Below are 18,995 nucleotides of genomic sequence, written 5' to 3'. Positions count from 1 at the left end.
AAAATTTAAATTCTTCTTCACATTTTGGAACAATTGGGTTTTCAAATTGGAGAATCAGAAGTTGCTATTGTGGTCTGAATGCTTGTGTGTTTCTTGAGTTGTGCATTTAAGCATATTCTCAAGATTCACTACACAGGCTCATGAACAGGAGAGAGAAAAAGGCTCCTATTGTAAATATGTACAATAACCTTTATTTGTTTTCCCAAATTTCATTGTGCAGCATATGGGTGTTCACTTGCTTCACTGTCATTCTGGCATATTGTAAAATATATATAAACACATTTCACTGTGTTTACATCATGTCAAACATTAGGCTATTACAAGTAGCTAATTCACAACATTGAAATGCTTAGACCAGACTGGATGTTATCAGCTCTGAGCACTGTTTATTTTATCTGCGGGGGGTTATTTGACTGTTTCAGCTTGTGTTTTACAATTCCTGCCATCATCGCTATACACAGTCAAGAATGTATACAGTATCTAGTGCTTAATCCACTATAATCACAAGTCCAGTGGGGTCTAATTTGAACTGGAAGGTCATGCCAAGAATGAGAAAAGAAACTTCACTTTCTTAGACGGCCGTGAAATCTCTTCTGAATGCCTGCTTCAGTCCAGGTTTGAACACTGGTCTTGTGTGTCTGCTGAAGTGCTTCCAGACTTTGCAGAGCTGCAGATCATATGAGAGATCTAAAACAACCTAACAGGCCAGTAATCACTGCTAATCACAAAGGGGAACGTATAGTGAAGAAGGCTTAGACATGACTGTCAGTCTGACAGAGAGAAGCCCGGATTGTCTCGCTGCTCACCAGCCACTTTTCAAATCCAAAGCCCCCACAGGCTTGTCGAGACCATCTCAAAATGTTTTGACAATATTTCTTATTCATAGCCGAAGAAATCAGATCTGTTGGAAAACAAAACACTGAGACGTGTTGACTTTGGGTGAAACTAGTCAATGTAAATTATGTGGCTTGAGGTGCAGCTGTTTGGCTAAGCAATGAAAACGAGAATTCAGTCTCCACTTTAATATTGGCCTTATTTCCTTGGCTATTTGAACCTGTGTCACAATAGAGACATAAAAGACTAAATAACAGAGAGGACCAAAAAGAAAAGAAAGTCTTTTTTTAGAGGGAAAACTGCACTGACAAATACTACAGTTGATTAAGTGCATCTTGGCACACAACAGTAGCTGTATCACTTTTCTGGGTAGTTTGTGTTTTTTTCCCCACTTGAACTGTGACATAAATTTAAAGCAGCCGTAATGAGAAAAAGGTCTGCAGATGCCCTACATTCAGAACAACTGAGAAACAAACATGCAAGTTATTTCTTTCTTAACACCTCAAAGGCGTGACACACTAAAGAGTTGCTACCAGGGCACCAAAATCTCACATAAAGCTGTCAGTGTTGCATTTATCTCTTGCAGAGGCATATGAAGAGAATAAAAGTGCACACACTACAGGGCTACTTTGCTCTAGTTTGCAAGTGTTTAGACTGTTGAAGTTGACATGACCATAAAAGTTAAAGCATTTTTAAAAGCTTGTTAATTCAAAAATAGAAACAATGTTAGATTTTTCTTCTCCAGAACTACAATGTTACTCGTCTGTTTCCACTTGTCTTAAGCCACCGTAGTTGCACTTGAGCATGTGGTACAATAATGCCACAAAAGCAACAATACAGCATTGATCCTGAAACTGTTTTATACCAGATCTATTCAAAGTATGCATAGTTTGGACTTAGTATCCCTCTTGTGCTTTGGAAAAGTTGTCTGGTCGGGAGGAGTTCAATACTGACCCCTACTGGTAGAGACGGTTCACTGCAGTTTGCAAATTCACACACTGAACCCTGTTAGCCAGGTATGCACAAGGATTTTAAACTAACTACACAGTATCAACAGAGCCAACTGAATTTCATGACTTGACAAATGTGAGGAATTATTGCTTGCAATTTTCTTAATTTTACTGTAGACTTATGAATGTGTAATTCATTTGGTATAGCATAAAAACTAGATTAAGAAATTGGCAGGTATCAATTAAAGTGACTAAACGGGTTCTAGTTAATAAAAAATAATCAAGATGAATTGTCTCCTTGTTTGAATGCTTAAACTTGACTTCAAAGATGCACTCTGTTTGGCCTGTTGATTTATGTGTGGTGTGAGATACTCTGATTTAGTGATGAGACTTCAAAAGGTGCGGATGGGAGGCGGTGGGCTTCGGGGTGAGGCCGCTGGTGATGGGGGTGGTTTTGAAATGGGGGAGGAAGGGAGGGGAGAGGGGGTTGTATCACAGATGAAATTGAAGCCAAGAAGCAGCTGCAGTACATCTGTCTTGTACTGACACATGTGGCATTTGACTTCCAGTGTGAAGTTCAAAAGAGTTTTATAATGACGCAGCTGCTTAGGGATGTGTGTGTGTGTGTGTGTGTGTTTTAGAGAGTGTGTGTTTTCTCCTTTGTTGAAGGTGGGGTGGAGGGTTGCCAAAGGGGTTTCATAGGTGAGGACTGGAATTTTGGGCTTTGAAAGTGACGTGTGGGCAGCACAGGTGCTGCAAGATGTTTTGTCAAAGTTCTTAAATTGTGTTTTCTAACAGTTTGCGCTACTCACCTACCCAATGTGTGAGTAATGTGATGGTACAAATGGAGTTTCCTCCTAAAAATGGTTTACCCTTGTAAAAATTACTAAAATATTCTTATTCGGCATGTCTACATATAAAAGACTCTTACGGGCTGTAGAAGTAGATCTCTAAGAGCCCAATACAATCACCTATTATTTAACCTACGTGTTTTGGTAGTGTGAATTTAGAGTAGTATTTTCTTCCCCTTTGTGTGCATTGAAACACTTAGAAACGGATCAAAAACACCATTAAAGGTAATTAGAGAGGGCCATTAGCTTGGGCGATAGCTAAACATTAGCGGTGGGGGGATGATGGTGCACACTGCTCACCATTTGTGCCTGATGCCCTCTGCGCCTGCAGCAGCACCTGCCCGGCAGCCTGAGAGCAGGGTCAGGGGGTTGCCTGCCAGGAGGCCAGGGCTCAGGGGTCAGGGGTCACTTTACAGACAGGCGTATCCACACGCTGATTGAGAACTCAGCTGCAGGAACAGAGCTTGCAGGTGGACGACGCATTTTACCCCCTAATGCTAACTATTCTTTCCTCTCTTTTATTTTGCTAATACCTGCTCCACTGTGCCGGGGGGGACTTCAGATTGTGTATAGTCCTGTGACTTCACGGTAGTTCACAATTAAAGAATTAAAGTGACTTAATTTCTCATTTACTTTAGACTACAGACAAATTCTATTTTCTTGTAGGTGATTTGACAAAAGAAGAACCCACAAACTGCCCACCAAGTGTGTTAAACAATTCTTAAAACATGAATCTTAAATAGATGATGCTTGATAGCAACATGTGTACAATCCATCAAATTACATTCCACATATAAGAAAAATAAGACAAAAAAATACAAGAATAAGAGGTCTGAAAGAAGAAGAAGGTCTGAAAATGTATTACAAAAGCAAAAAATTACATAAAAAGTATGGCATCTATCAGCAGTTTGGAAAGCAGCAATGCATAATTCACAAAGTTATAAGGAAATAAAGATTTGAAATATGAAACTAGCATGTTTTTTCTGTTTTCCTTTATGAGAGATCTTTTGTTTTCCCGTCTTCAACACAACTCAAGGCACTGCTTTTCATCACCTCCAGGCCTCAGGGGCCACTTATTTGTACACATTTTACTTAAGTTTTATGATAAAGAATATTTTCATGCACAAATGATGTGGTTTGTGGAGAGGCTGGGGGAATGTTTCCTCACCGGACATTATGATTAAGTTCATCTTTCTTCTCCATACTTTTATTTATTTGGCTCATGCAACTCGGCAGTGAAAAGAAGTTACTGCCCATTTGGATTTGTTCAAGAGGCAGGTGTGTGCGTGTATATGTGTATCAAACATCATGATTTCATTTTGAAGTCACTTATACAGTATTTTACTAGTGGAAATGCCATGTGCACAGATATAGCCTATACACAGAGATGTATTTGCACATACCAACATGCAAACACGCACACACACAAAAACATACTTCAGTCACTAAGACTGGATTAGATTAAACTGATGTGAGGAAAGTGAACGAAGAGAAACACAGTACATGCCAATACGATTTACATGCAAGTAAGATTTTTACTTTATAAGTAGGAATATAGGAAGATTACGAATCCATCCAGAGCTTCAGGCTAACAAGATAGCAGGCCAATATTATTGTTGTTGCAGGAGGTGGAGTAAGAGGAGAAGGAAAGTGTATGCGTGCACATATACAGTACTTCACCCTGGTCCTGTCTGTTAAATCCCTGACGCTATAAAATTGTCAAAGCATGGTGTGATGGTTGTTGCCTTTTAAGACTACCCTTGAAAGCACCACACAGTATCTCTACCTTAGTCAACAAATCTTGACCCAGACCCACATTTATCTCTGTAGTTACAATTTAATTTCTCTAAAAACTATATTCATTACATACATTATACAGCATCTATCACAATGCACAGATATCCATCATGACTTACATGTAAAGGCATCCCTAAATGGAAAGCTTTTTTGGTTTATGAATCAACCTGAGCAAAACTACTCTTTAGGAAACACTACAAAAAATATTAGTGGGAGGAACCTAGACATTTATAATAATGTAATAACAAAGCTGGTTATTTAACAGCGTAACAAAGTGGCATTTCTAGGTTTGATAGTTTTCACATTTCATCTTCGTTTGAAGGATTTCCTAGTCTTGTATAAGTTTGGAAAATCTTAAAAGGTCTTGGGTTAATGAAAAAATCTCTCCATTAGTTGAATAAATAAGTGCATGATCCAATCTGAAACCGTTTTTTCTTAATTCCTAGAAAGAAATGTGGAGATAGAAATGGAAAATTCTTGTTTGTACACTGTTGAATTTTTCATTTCAGTGATCATCATCACAGTACAGACAGAGCTACCCACAACTCACAGACACACACACACAGCACGTGGCTGTGTTATTGCCAAAATGCAAACAACTCAGAGCTCCAAATGGAAACGAGTTGCCTTTCAGCCCTGACCTGGGAACAGCTGTGTTGTTTCCAACAGAGTTCATTTGAGATTTGGACGCAGCAGATAAACTGATCCTCAGACAGTAATAGCTCAGAGTGTCGATCAGCTGGTCCATGAGAACTGGAGGAGGCCCACGGTTGCCATTCTCTCATGACTGCCCCAAATTCACCAGCTGAGTGTGACTTCATCACTGGACTCACTGGTCCTGTGTGTGTGTGTGTGTGTGTGTGTGTGTGTGTGTGTGTGTGTGTGCGTGTGTGTGTGTGTGTGTGTGTGTTTCAGTAGTGCTGTGTTCACGCAGTAGAATTTCCAGTCATATCTGAAACTCAGGGATGAAGACAGGATCAACGTACGACACTCAGGAACAGTGGTGAGAACTCGAAGAAAAGTATATATAGATCTAGATGTAAATATACATGTTGATATTGATGTAGATAATGGATATGACGTCTTTTCTGCATGCTGCAACATTCGGTAAAGAAAAGATTACCATCAGGGTTTTACTAGAGCTCTTGTCCGAGGGAGACTTTTTCCCGTCATCTTGTCTTGTTGTGTACACTTAACCTGTTGTGATGTCCATTTTCAAATGGACTGATGGAACTAGGTACATAAGACGTAAACCTCCAGACATCCAGGGTACACAAAGTTTAATAACATTTTTAATTTTTCCTCAATTTTCAAAATGCAAAATAACTGTAGACTCTACGCAGAGCTTGTAAGTTATATAAAAATTTTCACTTTCATTCATTTCATTTCAAACTTTTTTTATCTTCTTTTTTGCACTTTTTTGTTTATTTTGTTGGACAAGAACAGCCTGTTGTCGTTTTACGAAATAAATTAAGTTAACAAATATATAATGTTACTGATTGATTTAAAATCTACATGCAACACATTTCGTGACATCCTCTCTCATAAAAATATATTCTGCCTTGAAGCATGAAGGACCGACTGTCTATAAAAAACTTGGTTTGCAAGTTTTGATTTAATGCTGCGGGGAGATCTTTAAATTGTATTTGTGAACTGAACATGAACACCAAGGGGAAAAAAACACCTTATTTGTCAACAAGTAAAACTTTATACAATATTTAATATAATGTCTAAATTAGTGTTGCTATATTATCACATGGTATAATATCATCATATATAAATCCTACACTGCTGTACATCCTGGTACTTTCTAATACTGGCATTATTTGGGTTTTTCACAGCAGACGAAGACAGAAGAAGATAAATGCACCAGCTTCTTGAGGGAGGGAGTGATATCCAAATAAATGGCATCCCAGGAGGTTTGTTTTAGCCCTTTTCCTACAATGAACTCAGTCTCACAGAAGAAGCACTAACACTCACTTGTGGTAATTAAAATTCTGTACATCTTGACAGTGTGTGAAAATATTGTGGTTCCCGCCGTTGGTGACCTTTACAAAGTCATTGTAGAGACCCGTGTGGGTTCAGTGAGTTTAGGCACTCTTAAATGTGCTTGATATAAGCAGGAATTACGTGGTACATTTTAATGAAAAAGGTTAACCAGTTATTATATAATTTAAGTTACAAGGTAACTAAATAAATGTCACTAACCTCAACACAGAGCCATCTGACAGCCTCACTCCTGACCTCCATCCTGGCAGTGGTGCTTGGCTCCCTGCAGATTGGCTACCATACCGGCAACGTCAACGCTCCAGCCAAGGTGAGCCAGACAGACGGGAGCTGAGGGGAGAAGATGTGACATTATGTTGGTGGATACCGATTGTTACAGAGTTTAGTTCTCCAGTTCCTAATTTCATTTTCAGTATCCTCAAATTTCATTACAGGAATTTTATTTGTATATATACTGTGCATCAAGATCCATCCAGAACTAAGAATATCTGTCTGAAAGAAATACAAATATAAAAAAATAATATTTAAAAAAAGCATATGCATTCTACAAGAATTTGCAGAAAGCCACAAAGTGTTCAAGCGGTCTCAGAGAAATATTCCTTCAGCAAAAATGAAGTTTAGAACTGCAACAAAAAACTACCATCATGTAGACAGTGGACAACATAGTCCTGGCTGACACTTACACAAAACAAAATATCATACAGAGCGAGATGCTGAAATACAGTCTGATCGTCAAACAAATATCTCACAGCCTTAAGAAAACACAGAATAAACTCCGGCTCGGCTCCAGGCCAGGCTCTGCTGGGTTGGCAGGGTTTTGCTTTCTCACAGGTAGACTGCACAAAATATTTGCAAGTGAGTCTTCCACATTTAACCTCAATGAAATCCGCATTCTTATGTATCATCTACGTGCCTCACGATACTTTCTCACAAAATATTTTGTCTGGATTAGTTAGTGTCATATACACAGTTAAAGTAAATTAGATTACTGAATACATTTTTGCTATCTGACTTGTTTGATTGGTCAAGTACATCAACAGCTGTTTAATAAGGAACAATTAATTTAAATAAGCTGCACCCAACATTGACGCACCCCATTCATCATTAGATTGAATTTCTACTATTTCCTGATGCTGATTGTCTTCTGTTCAGATCATTGAAGAGTTTTTCAACCACACCTGGAGGGCCAGGCACAACCAGTCGATGCCAGACCACAGCCTGACTCTACTGTGGTCAGTATCGGTCAGCATTAAAGACTTTGGAGCTTTGCTGGGCTCGCTGGGAGTCAAATACCTGGCAGATTCTTATGGAAGGTAAAAAAAACAAAAAACAAACAAAAAAAAAGGCAGAAAAGGCTATTTTTCCTATAATTTCCATCCCATTTAATATTCTTTCTCTCGTCTTCCCCTCCAGACGTAACTCCATCCTCATAGTGAACTGTCTCTCTGTGGTGGGAGCGTGTCTGATGTCTGCCTCCAAAGTCAGCAAGTCATTTGAGGTCCTCATCCTGGGGCGGTTGGTGTTCGGTCTCTTCTGCGGCCTGGTGATGAGTCTTAATCCGCTCTACATCCAGGAAGTGTCTCCCACAAACCTGAGAGGGGCCTTTGCTACACTCAACCAGGTGTCCTTCGCCTCAGGCATCCTGGTGGGAATGGTGAGTTTTGGAAATCTTCATTTTTACTGGGGTACGGTACAGCTGTTTGTAGGAATTCAGTAATTTAATTAATTAAAAGCTTTTGGGAGTTTTGTCTCGAATACTTGAGGGTCAACATTTGTTGGTGCTGGCTGGGCTAGATTAGCTAAATTTGTTAAGACTTATGCATCTCAAATTTAGTTTTTTATTTTGTTTTGTGAATGAAAATTAGTCTAGTTTCCAATATTTGTTTTTCATCTTTTGATCTCTGTAAGGTTATTAGTGTGATGTAATATTGGGAGCAATATTATTGCTGTTGGTTTTATGTGATTGTAACCTTCTGTACAGTCAAGTGTCCGTATTACCTGACACTAGAAATTCAGTGCATAATTTGTGTTGCAGTTTTATTTTGAGAATACATACAGATAGATATATATATTTAGGCCTTCCCAATTCCTGCTTTGATTCACCATCGGCTTCAATCTCACCTTTCATCTAACTTAGTACAGGGCAGTATTCAATCAACAACATGTATTTGTTTGCTGCAGGTGGCTGGTCTGGAGACGGTGTTGGGTACAGAGCATTACTGGGCCATGATGCTGTCCCTGTCTCTAATCCCGGCCCTGACACAGTATCTGGTCCTGCCTTTCTGCCCCGAGAGCCCTCGGTACCTGCTCATCAACCAGGGAGAGGAGAGCAAGGCAGAGGCGGGTGGGTGTTTTAACTGCACCTTTCACATATTATTATTTCCATTTTAGTCATTAAGCTTGTCCTGCAGTTACATCGATTATAGAGAGAGTTTCTTCTTACTATCAGAGATGAGCTGAAGATCAGCTTTTAGATTTATGGCTGACTTCCAGGAATCAAAACATAGAAATGTTTTAAATCCAATATCCAATATCTCAGCTTCGTGGCTCCTTAAAAGATTTTGTTTTAACCCTGCAGCCCTGCTGAGGCTGAGAGGCAGCGCAGACCAGGTGTTTCCTGAGCTGGAAGAGATGAAGGAAGAGGCCGCCCACACTCAGGCCGGCGTCACCATCCACGAGTTCTTCACGAAGCGACGCTACAAGCAGCCAATCCTTATTGTCCTTATCATCAACTTGGGCAGTCAGCTCTCCGGATTCAATGCGGTCAGTCTTATGAAATGCAATTTAATTTCAAGATTCAATGGGTAAACATTTTTTGCATGAATTTGAAGACCTGAAAATCTTTACACTAATGACAGCAACTGCCTTTTTAGTGGAAATTTTCTCTCTTTCTCATAAATATTTCACTTGCAGCCCTGTGGTATTTATTCAATAAACTATTCAGTCTCAGATTCAGGACAGTGTGTCAGTGCAATACCCCAGTTTATAAAAACAAAGAGAGATGCCCCAGTAGCCTATTTAGTTTTAAAGAAACTCCTTCTCTTTTCTACCAGATCATCAATTATTCCACCAGAATGTTTCAGGCCAAGTTTGACCAGGCAAAATACCTGACTCTGGGCGTGGGGGCTGTCAATGTGACCTTCACTTTGGTCGCAGTGAGTACAAATTCTAGTAATTTTTACATTTCAGCTCCCTACTTGCCTTATATGTAGTTTTAACTGATGACAGTATCATATAGGCTGCTCAACATAAACTTTTTACAAATTGCACCAAATTTTGGATTACAGATAAAAGTGTTTTGACCATTTCATGAATGGTCTAACAGCTTGAGCCACAACAGGATAAAGCTGTTTTTTGTTTCTAAATTGTGAGCAGAGTCACCACTGTGTTGTTTTTTCCTTTCAAGTTCTTCCTGATGGAAAGGGCAGGAAGGAGGAAATTACTCCTGACTGGGTTCATCTCCATCGCAGTGTGCAACTTACTCATGACTATAGTGGACTCTGTCCTGGTAAGATTATTGTCGTGTACGATTAAGATTTGCACAAAATATCTACCGTTATAACAAACCATGACATTTTGGAGAATGATTTTTTACTTATTTGGACAAAACATGATCCTACTTTTGAAATGTTTTACGTGTTTGATAACAGGTGACATGAAATTTTATTTAAATTTAAGAGAATGCAACGTGGGTTATAACGCCAGCCCCATTTTTGTTCTCACACATTTCAAGATGGATAAACCCAAAAACCCATAATGGCTGACCCCTCCTTGTCTATCCACTGTGCAGCACCTGGTCCCAGAGCTGCGGAGCCTGCAGGTCCTGCTGGTCTTCTGCCTGATCTCAGCCTATGAGCTGGGCCCTGGCCCCATCTCCTGGTTCATTGCTGCCGAGCTGTTCGACCAGCCTGGCAGACCCATCGCCATGGCCTTCACCAGCATGCTCAACTGGGGAGGGAAGTTTGTTCTGGCACTCCTCTTTCCTCCATTACTGGTGGGTTTATACTGTTGGCCCGCATGCTGCATGAGTGAGTTAAACTTCAGGGGAAACTTTTGAGGTGGATTTCTTGTTTGCTTTTGCAAGTTCCCCTGCACCTTAGAGACATGGCTGTTAAATACTGGCTATAAATCTGTATACAGTATACTGTAAAACAGACATAAATCTTTTAATGTGTAATATTTATAAATCCATCTTAAGTCATTTAAAATCAAGTTGAAATAATACTAATTAAATTAACAGTTAACCAGGGAAACAGAGACGTGCTACAGAGACGGCAGCCAACCTGAAACTAAGACCAAGGAACCAAATCAAACAACCATTTTGTGTGAATGCGTTTGAATGCCTTTTGTATTTGCCTTCTTTTTGTACCCCGATAAAAATTATAACCTTGTCTGTCTCCCACCCACAGAAAATCTGCGGTGCGTACGTCTACCTCCTCTTCATGACTGTAGCTCTATTTGCTTTCGCTTTCACCTGGATTCGCCTTCCAGAGACAAAAGGTCGCACATTTGATGACATCGCAGAGGAGTTTAGAGGAGCTGAGGGCATTCCTTTGCACAATAAGACTGGATTCAACACTTTCCCCTGATCGACCTTTTAACCCTTACTGAATTAAATCTCATTGGCAAGAGTTTTCACCAAAAAAACAAAAACAAAATCTACCTGAAACATTATTTATGGGCTCAAGAGCACCAAAAGTGAAAATACTTTCAAAAATGTGTGTGAACTGACCCTTTAACCTTCTTAATGTTCGTGTTCTGTTGTTTTACCTCAAGGGTTAATTTGGTTTAAATTATGATAATTGAAAGTGTAAAATGTTTGATATTTATACTGCATGTTTTGAGGCATTTTATAATCATTGTATTGTTATTTTGTAAAAAGATTGAGCCTTTTGAGGGGCAGACATGGGGATGCTTACAAACTATAAAACAGTGAAAAGGTCTGCAACACCGAGGGGCTCTGAATTTTCTTTGCTTAGGCTACAGGGACTGAATTCTGATTAGTTTTCTCTAAATCAACCAGGATTTCAGAGGTTTATTAGACAGCTCATCACTATTTTACAAAAAGAGAAATGAGACACACTTGTTGCACACACTGCTCATTTGTTTAATTGGGTTCAGCTGAAAAGGGGTTATGGAGATGTTCCAGAAACGTTGGTTTATCACCACCACTTGATGTGTCATTGTGTAATTTGTGTAAATGAACATACTGGTAAGTCATGTGGGCCAAGATCTTCAGTGACTTTTCACATAAATTAATGATGAAATGAATTAAGTTTTTTGATCCCGACTGAAGTTAAGATTTTATTTAATTATTGTTGTTGTTTTGTGGGTATTGTTATTGGAATAAGGAAGTTAAATCCCATGGCGTATCTAAATTTGATAACATTAAACTGAATAATACAGAAGCTGTTGCATGGCAGCAGAAGCCAGCAGCTGTTGCTGATCCCCCCTCGGACCAGTCCCACTGACCAACAATCTTTCCTTGAATTTGAGTTTCCTGCTGTACAGACAGCAGCCGCTCAGTTCATTATTGGTCTGACAAACCTCACATATCTCTCAACTGTGTAAACTTGTAAGACGTCTGTGAAAAATCAACCACAGCTGTGTGAATAAATATTTCATACAATATGATCTACTGTAACTTGCAGAAACCGCAGGAGGAAGACGAGCCAGGAAATCAGACAAGGGAGGGCTTTAAAACACCAGGGGGCAGAATCAAATTTAAATGTAAAATGACTGTACGCTTCATTCAAATTCAGATTCTAAAAACCTCATGACACACATCCTGCTTCTGTACTCAGTCAGCGTCTTAAGGATGTTTTGCCATGTGTTCATTGATTATTATCAATTGATTGTTATAGATCTGAACAAAAACATAATTTAAACAGCGAGGAAGATTAAGGGGGCTGAGGGAGCCCTTATTTCATTTGTTTAAAAACAGTAGATCTGTCTCAATTCCTCGATTCCTTTGCCTCTCTGCAAAAGTAGGAAAGCAGTGCCATCTACTGGAACAGACTGTAAAAGGAGCTGTTAAACTACAGGGCAACTCCATGAAACCTCTTCTTTGGCCTTTCTCTTCTCCTCTTGCCTGGCAGCTCCATCTTCTGCATTCTTATCCTGATATACCCAGCACATGTCTGTATAAACTATATGGATAACCCATTATTATTCAGGACAAAGAGGCTGAAGATAGATTGATCCTTAGACATTATGTATACAGAGTATATTGAATATATGAACTTGTTTAATCATAAAGACGAAAAGGCCTCTAAAAGTGCCTCGACAGCAGTCCATGGCGGGACTAAATGAATAATACAGAATCATAAAGTAAAGAGAGAAAAAAAAAAGTGTTCCAGGTTCTGTTTTTATTTGTCTTTGATGAAAATCGACACAGACAGGCCAACATCTGATAATGAATTAAGTATTGCACATACTGGTTGAAGATACGTAACTGTAGAAGAGAGCAGAGTACATAATAATGACACAATCTGCAGCACTGAACTGAAATAACTAATCAGCCATAGTTTTTAAATATCTGAGAAGCTTTTAGTATCTAACTTCACAAAACGTTTTCCTCAGGTGGTGCCTTTACTGAGATAACCAGCAGGGGGAAACATACCACAAAATATGAAATGAGGCTAACAACCTAAACTTCCTGTGACTACAACATTAACACATCTCCCTCACTATGATGTGGACCCTTCTGACACCTCCCCTGATCACAATACCGTAACAATGAGGCACTCTCATTTACAAGTGCTGAACTGACAGGAAGGCTGATAGTAGAGTCTCAAACAAAACAGCGTTAACATGATATCTATGGTCTTTATATTTAGTTTTCTTTATCTCCCAGGAAATAAGGGTGAGAAGAAACACAGGAGTATCCAAAAAGAGCAAGATCAGGCATGAGTGTTTAATATCTTGTCTGCTTTTTCCACAGGTGCCTCTAATGCCTACAGTGTTGTCCAAACACCTCCTTTCATCATTAAGGGACCTGGAGAATCTGTTACCAGAGGGATCAACTGTTCTCACAACATAACAAATTATGATGTTATTCTCTGGTACAAACAAGATCACAGAGCTCTAAAGCTCCTTGGTTATCTGAATATAAACTTCCCATACCCCGAGGACGATGTGAAAGAGAAAATCAGCTTTAAAGGCGATGGCCGTAAACAGTCAAGCCTCACCATTTCTAATGTTTCTGTATATGACAATGGTGTGTATTTCTGTGCTGCCAGTTAGCACAGTGCTGCAGATTCCCCTCAAGTCAATACAAAAACTCTCTTTTATCTGTCAAACAAGTTTTTAAGTATCCTGAACACCTGCAGCCAGCCCACATAAACAAAGCCTTCGACGATTTTATCAGCTGTTATGACACAATTTTGACCTCCTCTGAATCTACAGTCTTTTGAATGAAAGAAAGAAAAATATCTGATTGTGGTTATTTTGACTGATATTGCTATTGCGATATGATTTGCAATATCGGAGGGAATTATTCTTATTTTCATTGAAAAATATATATGTTTTTTGCAAAGATCTGTACGAATCAAAGATGTTTTCTTAATGATGTGTAGGCCGGGGCATCTGTGCCGCAAGATATTTAATTTAAAAGGGCCGCAAATTTTGCCTTTAACAATTATTGTACCTCCTCACTTTAAATAAGATTTCGATTAACTGATCAGCCCTAACAAGAATAATAGAATTAAAAGTTGAGTGGACTAAAGAGTGTTGGATCTAAAACTGTCTGCCCCATGCAGTCGATTTCAGGTTTATAATATCGCTATGGAGAATTTTAAAATCATCTTTGATGCATGTTATAATTTTTTCTTCACTGCTTAGAAAGGAAAGATGATTGTCCATCTTCTGTTTTTGTCAACAAATCTGGCATCTTTAGCTCGTAAGTGTTACTGATATGAAGTACAGGCAATCTACAGGGCAGTGACGTACTGCAGGGGGACCTCTAGTACAACTTGAATGACTGTAGGTTTGTACAGAGCAGTTCACAAAATCACATCACACAGTTCAGTGACACTCCCACCTGCACATCTTTATCTCTCTGTACTTAGAGAGAGACACACTCTGGCTGTTTCTGTCAGACAGATCATGGATTTTATTACTATCACCAAACGAGGCTTCTTCAGATTGTCAGTCTTCTTGCTGTGGATTACAGGTAATTTATGATTAAATCAACTGTGAATCCTGATTTTGTCATTTTGGAAATGTTCCAAAAATGTTCCAAAAATCCCAAAGATTAACTGTGACCTGTACTGCTTTACACACAGATCTAATTGCTGCCAATGATGTAACCCAGATCTCTTCACTGTGGAAAGACGAGGGTGACAATGCAACTATACACTGCAGACATACCAAGGGTGATTTATTCTACCAGATGTACTGGTACAGACAGCTGCCAGGAAAAACAATGCAACAAATAGTGTACACAATAAGCACCAACATGAATCACGACTTTGGAGAATTTAGCAAAGAGAAATTCTCAGCCACCAAGCCTGACGCTCACAGTGGGACATTCACTGTGAAGAATCTGGTGGCAGAAGACAAAGGCTTGTACTTCTGTGCTGTGAGTCGACACAGTGATACAGATGCACACAATAGCTTAACAAAAACCCTAGGACACCAATGCAGCAGCATAACTGTTACCAAAATTCATTATCTCTCATGTACTGTAGGGGGACCTCAAGGACCACATATACTCCCAGTTACACTTTGATTCACCATGTGGGTTTAGATACAACAGTTTACAGGATCAAAGAAAGTCCCAGAAGGTACTGACACTCCCACCTGCAACTCTTCACATCTCTGTGACAACACTGGAAGTTCAGACTTCAACCTTCAGAACATGGACATTATTAAACACAGCCTCTTCATCTTATTCTTATTTCAGTTTCACTTAAAAGGTAAGGTACAGGAAGTAATAACACTGCATTACAGTCTGCAACTACCCTTATTTTAGGGATTACAGCAGAAAGTGGCAATGGTTTAAAAGTGGTCAACTCATTGAAAATCCATGACAACACATCTAAAGATAAACGTTCAATGGACAGCTTTTATTAAAATAACTTCTTGGCATATTTGCTGAAACTGCAACTAAATCCTGAAACATCCGGTTCCTCTGTTTCCAAGTGCTCCTGACAGCATTTTCAAAAATCCACCTCACCTAAACGAAAACAACCAATCACAGCCGGGAGGAGTCTCGAAAAAAGTGTCAATTACTGCTTGTGCACAGCGGAGTGATACGAGCAGCAGAGAAAGGCACAGAAGGATTTGTATTGTGTATGTTCATGTGTTACCTAATGCAGCTTTAAGATTGTTTCACATATTTTGCTCTTATTCTAAATGTTTTTATTACAGGTTTTTACTGAGCTGAAAGGACCAGAAAAATATAACATTTAAACTTCTTTAACACAATGTTTAAGGTCTTTATATTGTGTTTCCTTCATCTGCCAGGGAATAAGGGTGAGTATTTCAGACAGAGTAAGATGCTGTACAGCTAATTATTTCAGTATTTGAAATAATATCTGTTCTTTTTCTACAGGTGCCTCAAATGCCTACACTGTTGTCCAAAAACCTCCTTTCATCATTAAGAGAAATTATGAATCTGTTGCCAGTGAGATCAAATGTTCACACAGCATAACAAATTTTCAAGTCATTCTCTGGTACAAACAAGAAGAAAACAAAGCGCTAAAGTTCCTGGGATATCTGAATCTGGACTCCCTATACCCCGAGGACGACGTGAAAGGAAAAATCAGCTTTGATGGAGACGGCCGTAAAGAGTCAAGCCTCACTGTTTCAAATGTTTCATTAAATGACAGGGGTGTGTATTTCTGTGCTGCCAGTCAGCACAGTGCTGCAGATTCCCCTCAAGTCAATACAAAAACTGTCTGCAGACAGACAAGATGTTCAGGCTCTTGAACACCTGCAGCCAGCCTCCATCTAAACTGAGCCTTTGAAGTTATTATCAACTGTTGTACAAAATATGGTCGTCACATTCTTTAGATGTGCAGAACATATTGTTTCTGATATTGTCTCATCAACTACAAGATTGATGGAGTCTTGAACTACAGACCACTGATAAAATGCAGACATCCAAACTATTCTGCTTCCTACAGCGTTCCTTCATAAATAAATAAAAAGCAAACTTCATAAATCAGACTTGATCATAATTTATAACTTTACTCACATTCTTGCACTGCCATGCCAGTACAGAAATACCTTCCATATTCTGTTTTAAAGGGGCTATATCTAGTTTTTCAATGAAATCACTAATAAATCTAATTTTTACTGCCTTATTGTCAATAGGCTCAAACCTCAGTTAGAAATAAAGCACACGCCTGTTTTCTCTGTTGCTTGGAACAGCCACTATTCTGCTTTTAATGCAAAGGCAATGGATCAGGATGCGGGTCCTGCAGACCACAGTGACAAAACACCCCAGCTAATGAAATGCAGTCTTCTAACAAAACAACCAGCTCACGGCACAAAGCAAGACTCCAACATAAACTCTAAGTAAGGATAAAAACAGCAATAAAGGTTTATGTGATGAAGACTGTCAGGCCAACGAGATTCAGATAATGTCAGTGAAAACAGTCAACATCAGAAAATCTGGGAAAACATGGATAGTTACGCTAGCTATGTGGCCAACGCTGAGCAGTTGCTAACCTCATCTAGTGCATTGCATATATAATATGTACCATTATTGCTTTCCACATAACTTCACCAGGTAAAGGCAAGGTAAGCAAGTTGTTTCTAAAACACTTTTTGTCTTATACACCAACACATATTAAATAGAGAGTATAAAAACCAGGTGTCTGTAGTCCTCTCAGGGCTGCAATAAACACAGACACTTGTTCCATTCACGTCAGTGGACATAACACAGATGAGCCAATGGCTGAAGCAGAGCTGTAGTTAGTGTTGGTGTAATCAGTAAAAAATAATAAATAAATAAAAAGTAATAACAATAGTGGATTATATTTATATAGCACTTTTGACTGCCAAAGGGCTTAAGGGGGGAAACACCAGAGAAACTTTGACAGAAGTACACTGGGAAATAATGTACTAATATTAAAATATATATATATACACACACACACCTGTTCATATGCCGTTGTTGGAGTGTGAAGCTCGACTCAGGTCCTAGAAAATGTGCTGCTTAACTTGCACCTCGTCCTCTCCGTCCTGCCTGTTCTTCCTCGGACCTCCCACCTCTGCGCCTCGACCCCGGTCCTCTCCTGGTCTGTGCTTGGCTCTGGAGTGCAGTCCTCAGAGACAATAATGCTGTCACCGTGGAAGCTCTGACATGCAAAACAACGTCCATGTTGGGAGTCAAACACGAAATCACGTTCGTGTAACGGGAAAATGTGGATCAGCCTGTTTTTAGCTTTGCCCAATGTTAGCGAAGCTGTTAGCACAGCTAAGTTACCTGTTGCTAACAGTTAACTAGCCAGCGCGTTACTGATCAAAACTCGGTCTTTTAAACCTGTCCAATATTAACATGCTAGATAGACAGTGAGTACTAACACCACGGTTAGTTGTTTCATTTCATAATGATAAGGTTACACGTTTTCTTACACCTGATGTGAGCGGCTGCACTGCGCTCCTCTTCGCTGGTCCTCCAGCTGCAACGGCAACGTGCGTTCACGTATTTTGGGGGCGTGGCTTTAGAAGGAGCCCAGAAGGGAGTTTCTCTGTTGGATCCTTTCAAAATCCAGCCGTTAGTATTTTTAAAAAAAACATGGAACACTCCTGACGTCACTCCTGCTTCTTTTTTTTGTTACGTCACTCTTTACTGAGACCAAACGCGTCAGAATCGATCAGATATCTCACACTTTCTGCAGAGAATTGTAAAACCAGACAACAACATATCAGAAGAAATACTTTGTGCAGAGAACTGTAAAACTTTGCAACTAAATATCAGGAGAAATACCATTTTATCTAGTTAATCCCACTATCTACTGACATGCCAGTATTAGCTCTAGGTCTTGTTGTGCTTCCTTGGGTCGCCAGAACTGCTGGACATCTCATCAGCTCTGTACTGAGCCATAATCAACCCAGTACACCCAGGATTAACCCAGCAGAACCTGTGATCCACGAATCACCTCCTGTACCAGCACCAGACGAGAAAACCATCATCTATGGATCCATCGTCCAGACAGACTTTGAGGACCAAACCTGCAGTAATCCCAGGTTGCTGGATCCAAGAAATGGCCGCCACTCCGTAAACTTGGACTGGTTAGTTGATGAAACAGAGCAAATTCAACAAGAGCAGGATGACCCCTCTGCACGCACTTACCGTGCAGTAACGCCACAAGTCCAGACAGACTTTGAGGACCAAACCTGCAGTAATCCCAGGTTGCTGGATCCACGAAATGGCCGCCACTCCCTAAACTTGGACTGGTTAGTTGATGACACAGAGCAAAACAAACAAGAGCAGGATGACCCCTCTGCACGCACTTACCGTGTAGTAACGCCACAAGTCCAGACAGACTTTGAGGACCAAACCTGCAGTAATCCCAGGTTGCTGGGTCTGAGAAATGGCTGC

General features: G+C 39.7%; 1 protein-coding gene and 2 long non-coding RNA genes across 3 annotated transcripts; all 3 read left to right on the top strand.

Annotated features, from left to right (window-relative positions):
• Positions 1 to 5,832: 5,832 nt before the first annotated feature.
• On the top strand, positions 5,833 to 11,084 carry LOC119910962 (solute carrier family 2, facilitated glucose transporter member 1). Its single transcript, XM_038729831.1, has 10 exons — positions 5,833 to 6,351; positions 6,651 to 6,749; positions 7,592 to 7,752; positions 7,853 to 8,093; positions 8,621 to 8,783; positions 9,018 to 9,202; positions 9,493 to 9,594; positions 9,846 to 9,947; positions 10,230 to 10,433; positions 10,849 to 11,084. Exons 1-10 carry the CDS (start codon positions 6,337 to 6,339, stop codon positions 11,026 to 11,028), a joined length of 1,452 nt encoding a protein of 483 aa, XP_038585759.1. The 5' UTR covers positions 5,833 to 6,336; the 3' UTR covers positions 11,029 to 11,084.
• Positions 11,085 to 12,994: 1,910 nt separating this feature from the next.
• On the top strand, positions 12,995 to 14,863 carry LOC119910963. The gene is made up of 3 exons (XR_005445727.1): positions 12,995 to 13,304; positions 13,383 to 14,612; positions 14,725 to 14,863. It is a non-coding gene; the product is annotated as an uncharacterized LOC119910963 (long non-coding RNA).
• A 599-nt stretch (positions 14,864 to 15,462) lies between these two features.
• LOC119910964 lies at positions 15,463 to 16,887 on the top strand. Its single transcript, XR_005445728.1, has 3 exons — positions 15,463 to 15,733; positions 15,812 to 15,916; positions 15,996 to 16,887. It is a non-coding gene; the product is annotated as an uncharacterized LOC119910964 (long non-coding RNA).
• Positions 16,888 to 18,995: the final 2,108 nt, after the last annotated feature.

The sequence above is a fragment of the Micropterus salmoides genome, unplaced genomic scaffold (assembly GCF_014851395.1).
Source record: "Micropterus salmoides isolate LMB-PRFRI ecotype aquatic unplaced genomic scaffold, ASM1485139v1 Ms_hic_scaffold_19, whole genome shotgun sequence".
NCBI lineage: Eukaryota > Metazoa > Chordata > Actinopteri > Centrarchiformes > Centrarchidae > Micropterus > Micropterus salmoides.
The sequence above is the reverse complement of the archived record's forward strand: the minus strand, read 5'-3'. Positions and strand labels throughout refer to the sequence as shown.